At 39.2% G+C, this 10,688-nt stretch overlaps 1 protein-coding gene across 1 annotated transcript; it reads right to left on the reverse strand.

Annotated features, from left to right (window-relative positions):
* Positions 1-699: 699 nt before the first annotated feature.
* slc47a3 (solute carrier family 47 member 3) lies at positions 700-7,344 on the reverse strand. Its single transcript, XM_085796144.1, has 17 exons — positions 7,122-7,344; positions 6,889-6,990; positions 6,735-6,803; positions 6,481-6,629; positions 6,338-6,380; positions 5,958-6,002; positions 5,341-5,438; positions 5,141-5,238; positions 4,416-4,529; positions 4,264-4,331; positions 4,014-4,122; positions 3,628-3,703; positions 2,027-2,096; positions 1,798-1,930; positions 1,569-1,663; positions 1,437-1,479; positions 700-1,141 (listed from the first exon to the last, which is right to left on the reverse strand). Exons 1-17 carry the CDS (start codon positions 7,251-7,253, stop codon positions 942-944), a joined length of 1,644 nt encoding a protein of 547 aa, XP_085652270.1. The 5' UTR covers positions 7,254-7,344; the 3' UTR covers positions 700-941.
* Positions 7,345-10,688: the final 3,344 nt, after the last annotated feature.

A 10,688-nucleotide genomic window follows, 5' to 3' on the forward strand; every position in this document is an offset into this window, starting at 1 on the left:
TGAGTGAGTCTCCACAGCTGCTCTCACATTTCACTTCAGGTGATTGTTCAAGTACGTGTGCTACACATGAAGACCAGATAGGAGAAATATAGCTCTAACTTATAAAACCTTACTTCAGGAAGATCATAGGTCTGGTTTTGCACATGATGAATGCTTACTGATGTTACAGGGTGAGAGTGCATATTAATTAGAGATTTGTATTTACACCCTAGTGTGTGTGCACTAGAATGCTCTTGTGCATAGGCAAACAGAAGATACTGTACCAGCAGTGGATAATCTCACTTGTCACTACTGCACTGGGTATGTATAATGTTTGTGGCAAAGCTGAGGGCATTGGGTCTTTGAATTCATTTTTTCCTATCAGTTTTTGCGATCCTACGCTCTCCTTTTAATTTAACAAAATATAGTAATGGGGACTGTTATATTTCTTCTCAGTTACATTTCTGTAGCACATGTGGTCCAGCAGGTGAGGGGAAATTGTCTCTCCACCACCCAGCTGATCTTTAGGAGAGGCCTCACTATGTTTTTGCCTGTCGGACTTCTGGCTGTGGAGCAAGTGTGCACTTTCTTGTGCCCTTATCAAAGGCCTTTTCATCTGAGGTCGACTTTACCAAGAACTGGATCGATACATACACTCCTCCTCATCAAATAGTTTTAAATGTTCTGGTATTAAGTGAAGAATCAGAATGATCCCAAACACTCAAGATGACCACAATGAACTGTTTAATGTTGTAAATACAGAGGTTGTTGAATGTGGTTGTGAACTGAACACTCAGAAGAGATCCATTGATCATGGAGCATTTCACTTCCTGCTTCCTGCTCATCTGCTGCTCTGCCTCTCTACTGTGTCCTTTGACATCCTGGAGGGCAGACATCTGTATCATATTGAGCACTGGTGGCTCATGAATTACTGGACTGAACACAACAGACTTTGTTCATGTTCACGTAACCAAGTTAGTGATCAGTAGGTTTGTAATGATCCCAGCAGCCAGGACGAGAAGCATGGCAGCCAGAGCCAACCCCCTACGCAGAACCAGAGTCCTGTGAGGCAGCTCCTCCTTCACTGTTGGTTCCTCAGCGGCAACCAGGTCCATGCTGTCTATTTGGCCATGCGAATTACCCAAATCATCTGGCTGTGGACCTGGACATAAATATAAATATAAAGATCACATTTCCACTTAGACACATGAAACTATTTTTTGTTTGGTTTGTACTCTGTATACACACATACACATAGGCTACACATATGTACACATACACATACACATACACATACACATACACATACACAAACTTTAGAGATAATAGTCATGGCAACAGTTCTCTTTACGTCAGCAGAGATACAAAGATAATATTTCCCATGTTGACCAGAATCTGTGTTTTTCCTCTCTTTATAACAGGATAAAACGCTTCAGTCACTGCACAGTTCTTCTTACTTGTGTCTGAGGAGCTCCCACACACGCCTGCTCTGACTTGAGCCTGGAGGAAAAACAAGGTGTGAATGTCATATTCATAAAGAAATAGCCTCAAGCCATGTATAATGGGAGGATTTACCACTGAATACTAACCTCGACTGTTGCTTTATTCCAGTTCATTCTTGACAGGTAGAAAATCAGGAAGGAGCACTGCAGAAACACACAGGTAAACAAGCCTGTCCACAGACCTGTAAAAGAAATGAGTTGCTTGGGAACGGTAGCAAGAACATGAGCTACTAAAAAATAGACACTGGGGACACAACTTGAAAACTACCAGTCAACAATGTAAAGGCTAAAAAAAAAAAAAACATCGAAATCTCACCTTTGATTCCTAACTTCACGACAAACATCAGAGGGATTCCAATTGGGAAACCAACACCGTAATAACCAAGAATATTGCAAATAGCCCCAACTCTCTGTTTACCAGCTCCTTGTATAATGCCACTTGAGGCAGCCTAGTCACACACAAAAAATAAATATGTCATTTGACCAGCCAAAAAAAAAATACAACAATATATGCTATTTCATGAGATCTCAAAATATATACTTACTGATATGGCATCTAGGAGTACAAATGGAGCATAGAAAGTTAAGACATCAGAAACCCTTTCTCTAATTTGTCTGTTGACAAAGAGGAAAGACTCAAAATTCAAGAAATGTGTAAATGACAAGAATATTTTTTTGTGTGTTTTATTTTTGAGCAATTTCATACATATACTATTTCTGAGAAAAGAGAGTGCCTAGTCATTATTCCTGGATCATGTTAAACAGCATGAGTGCACCTGTCAGACACATTTACCTCAAGTTAATATGTAAAAGAATAACAGAGTTCATTGTTTTGTTTTGTTTTTCTTTGCAGGCAGTAACTTATATAATGGTGAAAGTTTACTAAAGACCTGTTATCTCTGACAGACTTGTGTCATGCAGAGCCAGTTCAGACCTGCATGGGGCCCTAAGAAAAATACTACTAAGGGGCCCTTCTACATGAAGTCACACATGGAACCAGACGCTCCCACTCCTCCCCCCCTTTGAACAAATTACACCACCTGTTGGTCTGACTAAATTAACAGACCAATAAAGAACAATGGATCTGTGCTTGTACTGGTTGATGACCCAGCATCTCTGGACAAATTTAAGCCTAGCACCTGTACATTATGGTTACTATTAATTCAGCTCCATAAAAGTTGGCTGCACTTGTTTTTCCTGCAAAATTTTCAAATAGGAAATTATTTATAGCACCACTGTAGAAATATTTCATGATTTGATTTACTAAGATATCTGCATCTATATTTGCCTGTGGGCTATCCAAACAAACACAAGCAAACAAAATTCAATCTTCAGTCAACATTTATCCATTGTTTTTTATTTTGTATAAATTAAAGGGATACTTCACCCAAAATTGATATTTTCACCAATTTTCTACTCACCGTCACCGATGAACGAACATCATGCAGCAAATCTCGCGCATACGCACAAACATCAACAGAGCCACTGGGAGCTACTGCTACAACAAGGCTAAAAACAGAGATGAATTTTTTTTTTTCTGAACTACTTTTTCATGTAGCGGCTTCAGGACACTTGGGTCAGTACGGACGAGCAGTATGGAGGTATTTGTATGTTTCATAGTGTGTGTTTTGGACGATTCAAAAGTGAGCGCTATCCGCCGCCATTACTACTGTATATGAAAATCCATTGCCAGCCGGACTCCAAAACTCCAAAAGTGTTTTGATGACTCTGAAAGTTCTCCAAACCCTTCCTTGGCATGACGGTGAGTAGAAAATTGGTGAATTATCAATTTAGGGTGGAGTATCCCTTTAAGTTGTAACTACATGTTGTGAAAATGAAACGCTAAACTTTAACAATGTGGACACACGAACACAGTTCACAAGTAGGCAGGTTATTTGTCGCGCTGGTCATTTTATATCATTTGTATTTACCACTTTCTGCAAAATATATATTTTGAAAATGAAACGCAGATGATGGAGCTACAGGAGTCTTTTTAGCCCCCCATTATTCGCATTATTTTGCAGGGCCCTATGCAACGTGCGTAGTGTACGTATTGGTCAAACCTGTACTGAGCAAATGTAACACACCCTGAGAAAAGTGAAAGGTCTGTAGTTAGAAGAATGATGAAGGAAAAAGATGTACTCACTCATCATATGTGAAAATGTATGACATATGGTCCTTCAGAGTCCCAATGAGAATTGACAAACACACAGACACTGAAACTTTGGTAAAGAGAAACAGAGTTGATTAGCCATTAGTTGCATCATTCACAAAGGGACAAACCAGCAGCTGTCTGATTTTGGCCAATAAGTAGCTCTGCTGGAGCGGCTCAGAGGCTTCAAGGCCATGTTCAAGGGCAGGTGAAGTGAGAGGATGTTCTACTCAGATCGTCAGTCACAACTTGTTTGGAAACCTCTGAGCTACTCCAGTAGTACTTCATTGTATGAGTGAAATTAGAGCAGTTCAAGAATTATCCCATCTTCAAATAGATGTCATTTAATAAGATTAAAAAATGTTCAATTGCACACTGACCTGAGCAGAACATTGTCATTTTAGCAGACAGTTTCGCCTGCTCTGTTTCTCCAGCTCCCAAGGCGTTTCCAACTCTTACGGTGCCTGCGACACTAAAACCCATAGGGAACTAATGACACACATATGTACAATGTTAATAAGATGTGCTGTTACACTGCCTAGAATAATCAATCATCATTTCACAAGCTAACAATTTAATGTCTGTTCAGTATTTGGTAGAGGAAAGATTATTTCACATAAGTAAAGTCACCATGTATGCGACATTGGCCAGCTGGTATACAACGGACTGAGCTCCAAGTTCCACCTCACTTATGAGACCTGTCAATGACAAACACACAGTTAGATGTCAGGTCAACTTTACTTCTCACAGCTGCTTTAAATCCACAACAGGACCTACAGTACCTGCAAGAAAACCTCCAATTTCATATGTCCACCACTCAACACACATCATGACCATGCCGGGGATGGCCAGGCGGATGTATGAGCCCCAGTCCTGCAGGCACTCTTTAGACCAGCCTGTGTAGTCAAACAATGGAACAATAAGTCACCCAGTTACCCAGTCATTTCAGAACAACAAAGACCCCATATGATTGTTCAGCAAAGACTCTTCCTCGAGTACTACTGCTTGCACAAAAGGGTATAAAACTACCCCTTAGTTTAAATGCCCTCAGGATATCAGATCCTGTATACGATGTTTACTGGTGTTGTAGAGGAAGAAATATCAACAGACAGGTGATAAATTAAATAAAAGGAATAAAAATAAATTAATAATAATAATAATAATAATAATAATAATAATAATAATAATAATAATAATAATAATAAATGAAATACAATGTTCATTAAAAAAATATTGTAAAAATAATAATAATAATAATAATAATAATTAAAAGATAGAATAGAAAAAAATAAAATAAGAATGATAAAGTTAGCATTAAGACAAGGACATGATATAAACAACTAAAATTAACAATATGGCCTAGGAGAGTTCTGGATGGCTCATAAATTCAAAGCAAATCTGATAGACAAGAAGGACTAAGAACATTAAGAGCTTTTAACACACACTGGGAAAAACCACTGGAGGCTCTGATTATATGATCACTATCTGCCTATGTAAATGGGCTCACCTCCCCATGTGGCCTTATGAAGACCTCGCCACATGATATAAGCATAGAGAATTGCAGCCATGGCAAACTGAGAAATGGTGTTGGCAACTGCAGAACCACTGCAAAGAATATTGGAAAATACAATTTTGGTTCTACAGTATGATGCCACCAGTAATGATGATACTGAAAAAGCCATGTGCAGTGCAATAAATGATACTCACGCTACTCCCATATTTAATGCGTAGAGAACGATGTAGTTGATGAGTGCGTTAAGAAGATTCACCACAAAGCCTGTGATTACCTGAGGCCATATGATGCCCTAGGGTATAGTGTCACAAATGATTCCTGTTAGACAAGGATAAAGAAAGAACCCACATGACTGTAGGAGCTCTTCACTTGTTTCCCCACTGTGAGTTTTTTACTCTCATTAACAGGAAGTATAAGTATGTATAATGCAACAAGACATGGATATGTCTGCACCGGATACAGAGCCAATTTGGACTTGAGTGATGTGGCCTTGTGAGGACAGTGTTAGTAGAAATTAATGTGAAAGTAGAAATGACGGCACAGTTTGGGACTTAGCACTTTGAGGCTTGTGGATTCACTCACAAGTCCCCTGACAAAGAGAAATTTAGGCAGCACTGACCTCATTACTGTTTGAATTGAGATAATAGTAATCCCTAATGTCACAATCAGTATGCAGCCTGGGTCTATCTACAGTGTGGCTAAATGAATAGAAACCGGGCTAATAGAATTTTTCTGCCAATCTCTGTGACCCCTCTTTATTGTATATCATCAAACTGTACTGTTACTTAATGATGAGTAATTATGGACTTACCTGGTTTTGCAGATATCTTGTTTCTAATGAATACATGAATGTTGCCTACGAAGACAAAACAATAAAGGTATCACATCTTGTGTAGGCCACAATATATATAAAGCAACAAATAACAGAGGAGGAAATATAGTCGGACATAAAAAAAATAAAAAATAAAAAAGTCAAACAGAATCAGTGATTATAGAAATCTGTAAATAGGTTCAAGGTTTAAAATCACCATGTGAGATGTCGTGCTCAAGATATAAAATGATTTCACATCTCAGTTTTATGGTACCAAGTTCTGGAGTCAGTCTTTTCAAGTTCACTGTTCACCCACAGGACATCAAAGTTAGAGATCTGAACAGCCTAAAATTAGTTGTAAAGTGATTAGACATACTCACAGGAAGGGCTGGCATAAAAATCTTCACATACATCTGAGCCAGCCTAAAGAGAGATATATTCCATCAGAATCAACAATAAAATAACAAGCAGATGGACAGGGAGTGATTTGTATTTATTTATTTATTTTTTTTAGATATCTGACCTGGCCACCTCTGGTTCCTGTTTGACAGCCAGCAGAATGGGCTCTGTGTTGATAAGGATTGCCCAGCAGGGAAAACATGCCAGGAGTAAGATGAGAATAGCCCGTTGCATAATGACTCCAACTCTCAGGAAGTTACGGCTCCCAAAGGTCTGAAATATAAATGTGTGCGTGTGTGGTTTTTTTTTTTTGTTTGTTTTTCAAACATTTGGCCACAATGGGTACAAAAAATGGGTATGACAAGCTGAAACTCTTACCTGAGAAATTAAAGTATTACATGCCGATGCCAACCCAGAGCCAATTGATATACCTGTAACATTAATGACCTGAGGATATAACAAAAATATATAGTGGGTTATGTTCTGTTGGTTTTACTTGTGAGAACATTATATTTTACACTATAGTACTTACTGCTATGGCTAAAGACACAGATGCCAGCTCTATCCTTCCCAGATGGCCACAGAAAATAGTGCTGACTAAACTCACAGCAAAAATCATGAACTGGGATATAACCTGAAGAGAATAACAAACATAAAGCCATTGTTATCATCACTCTTCTTCATTATTAATACGGTAAAATGATGAGTGAGAGAATGATTGGAAAACGACTGTAGATGTACAGTACTGTAATGGAAGCTACTTACCACAGGTCCGGCCAGTGTAGACAACTCTTGGATTTCTTTCTTGAAACCAACAGGGACCAACCTGCGGATCCGCTTCAGCACAAAACATTCACTCCAGGAAGAAACAGATGAGCCCTGTGCGCTGCTCTCCATGATTCAACAGGTATGTAGGCTATAGCTCCTTTCACAGGTGTATGTGGCTATTGAGACCCTCTGAGTCTGTTCAGTTGAGTGGAGGATCTCTGTCAGTGATTGTGTGTGTTAATGAAAACTGACGTAACACTGCTTTCACACATGTCATGTGAAATCTGTAACACTTAGTTAGTTCCTGTGAGTCAGCTGGTGTTAGCACCAAAGGTCACTGGGTGAAGAGACACCAGATGAAACGTTTTCCTTTGATGCCGCTTTGTCCCAACAGATGGAGCCATATCCCAATTTACTGACCTTACTCTTGATGTGAAGCTTCACAATGAATTTCATGTGTTTTCTTTTATGGACACAGCACAACATATATGGAATTAAACTAATCATTAACCACTGACCTTATACCTCAGAGATAATCTGTTAGTCCATCGAAGTAACTTGTTTATTCCTAAGTGTCCACAAATTTGCCTTTAATTCAACATGAAATTATGAAAAGTGCCATTGTTTAAGACTTGAAATTAACAGCCATTTATTTACAATTAATAATGGGTTGATTACCAAGCCACCAGTATTTTAGCGGGCCAAGGTCCATTTTATAACCCCTGAACCCTGTTATCTGGACTTTCTTGGTATAACTGTGAAGACCAATGTTTTAAATCATACTTTCATGTTTTATTTATCCATAATCCAATCTAGCCAATAAAAGTTGCTTAAAGGGAACTAAACAGGACATGTTGACTCCCATGCCATTATTAATCCTCTTACTTCACTTCAGAGCACTATCATTGCAGGGAACAAAGACAATTGTATGTTATCCTGCATTAAAGTGCATTAAAGGTAAGTGGTTTCACACAGGTTTGATCCTTATGACAAATACTGTGACTTTACCACTAGATCATGTGCTGGCTTGACTCTGTCATTTATTCTGACCACCTGAACATAAAAACAATCACAAGGATCTCTTTCACAAGAGGAGCATAAAGGCTGCTCATCATGTTTGTTACACCGAACAACCACAGCATCAGTTCATTCCTTCCGGGAGGTCTAAAGGGAAGACGTCATCGGTTTGGGGCACTTAAGAGTAGAGGTGCACACTCTTATGGTCACCAAAACGTCTGTGCTTTGTTTTGACATTCAAGAGAAAAACACACAGGCAACTTCATAAATGTCAATTCGGGACTCAATTGACCCCACAGTTCATCAAAACAGTAAACTGAAAAGTCCAAAGGGAGAAACACAATAGTAGGTTTGCATTGCCTCAACCTCTTATTACACCAAAAAATGGTCTTTCTGAGAGTGAAGCGGTGCATAGAACACATGAACTGTGGTCATACAGTTCGGTGAGTCATCCCTTACTCTGTTTCTGAGCACATGTGTGGCCCACGCAATTCAAAGTGTCTTAAAGTAGAACCATCGCTAAGGTGCAGTGTTCTGGGTGCAGTTCAGTAATATGCATGGTATCAATATCACCAGAAATAGAAAAGAGCTTAAATTAGATTTTGACCCATGATGGGTAATACAATAGGACCTATCTTTTCCCAACTTAAGTTAGAGTTCTTTAGAATATATGCCACTGAGTAAAACTGCAGCTTTTTAGGGGGTCTTGCTTTCTATCCTCAAGACAGGTGCCCACTTTTCCCAATTGATTATCCAGCCATGTATACACAGCACCACAAAGAGTCATAGCTGCTCTGTGAGGTTGATGGACTGACTGACTGACTGACTGAAGACCAACAATGACAGCATGGCTAAGAACCTGGATTGACAGGCCACTCTCATGAAGATGATGTGGACAAAGACTCATTCTTTGGATGTAAAAAATATTATGTAAGCGCTAAAAAGCTCTTTTTGTGGCATTGTTATCACCTCTGAATCATCACTGTTTTATTAATTCTCTTATTTTTACTATTAGTTTAGCCTGGTCAGTATGAATGTACTTCAGCCTGAAGAGTGCAAAGAAAGGCCCTCTGTCCTCCTCTGGATCTTTTAGCCTCTGGCCTCTTGTACGCAACTTAATTGGATATTCGGAAACCATCTCCACACACAGGTCTTTATGTGCCAAGGAGGATTGATTGTATCAAACAGGGTGCATATTGTTCTCCTGTGTAATTGATACAGAAAAGGAAGAAGGCCAGTGTGGCTTTAAAAAAAATCTTCCATCCACAAAATACTCTCCAATGCAACAGGTAGATGAAACACAAATTGTGCTTTTTGGCTTTTTCGCCTGGGAGATTTTCCCGAATCCCAAATGACTTTATATTTGTCTGAGAGTCATTTATTAAGCTTGCAACTTGCTTACTCTGCAACAATAAGGCCTAGATAATAACATGCTCTTGGGTTCAGCAGAGGTCTTATGTGTGCAGTTAGTCGCATGAAACCCCAGCAAAGAACAATTTGCAGGTTCAGTCCTTCTGAAGCCTTGTATATATAGCCAATAATGGAGGCTATGATACACAAGGATGTGTTTCAATTGGATAATGAGTGGGTGGCTGAGAGGCAGCAAAGGGAGAGAAGGGCACTGTAATTACACAAGTTCTTTTTCCCCAGTGGGCCCAAGATCATAGTGATCTCAACTGCTCTATGCACCCAACCGCTCGTTAACCACTTTAAAACCGTCTAAGATTTTAATTGTTGACCAGAGAACTTTCCCGTGATCCTTTCATTTCTCTCTCCACGCTACCGTTGCTGCAATGTAACATTTTCTATAGTAACACAATACCACCAACATGACTTGGGTCTGTTAATTGTCATGTATGTAGTTTATGATTGATGATCTTATGTCTTTCCTGGGATGTATGATGCTCATTGTGGTGACTGATAATCACCACATGCTCCAAGGGTTGTAATGTGGACTAATACTGTATATACATTTTCTGGAGTGATGAGAAATTCTTCCTTGAACTCTTATGCAAGACGATGCTGAACCATATAACTGCCTTGACCCTCTGCTCACGCACTGTCATGGCCAAAGGAAATGACACAGAGCTCATGCCTACAAACATTAGGTGTGGCCTCTCAGTGCAGGATTACAGTGACTTGCTGCACTGTGTTTACAGGATCATATAAGCTTTGTGCACGAGACGAGAGGTCACTAAGCGAGAGGCAGAGGAACACGTGAGCACTTTAAAACACAAGTAATAGTCATATTAAGTTGAGAAAGAATGGGTTGATGATGAAGGTTTTGGATGAGTGAGAGATGACAATACTGTTTTTAAACTGGGTTTCTATCCACCTGCTTTATTAAAGCCTCTGAGTTGTTTGAAAGCTTAAACCAGACTATTATGATATTTCTGTAAAACCAGCGACTTAAATTTTAAACCCAGTATTTTTCTAACATTTGAAAATATTGCATGAATGTCTCATTTGTTAAATTCCACTATGAGTAAGTGTGACTATGTATTCTATTCCAGTATTGTTAAAGCAGAAGTAAGCGATCCGGTCGTT

Source organism: Trachurus japonicus, chromosome 13, assembly GCF_045865225.1.
Source record: "Trachurus japonicus isolate A0001 chromosome 13, Traja_1.0".
Classification (NCBI taxonomy): Eukaryota; Metazoa; Chordata; class Actinopteri; order Carangiformes; family Carangidae; genus Trachurus; species Trachurus japonicus.

Coding starts and splice junctions, on each gene's coding strand:
- slc47a3 (XM_085796144.1), bottom strand. CDS start 7,253: ATGGAGAGCAGCGCACAGGGCTCATCTGTTTCTTCCTGGAGTGAATGT. Junction 1,664..1,797: donor CGTGAAGTTAGGAATCAAAG/GTGAGATTTCGA, acceptor TTTCTTTTACAG/GTCTGTGGACAGGCTTGTTT. Junction 1,142..1,436: donor TGGGAGCTCCTCAGACACAA/GTAAGAAGAACT, acceptor ATTTATGTCCAG/GTCCACAGCCAGATGATTTG.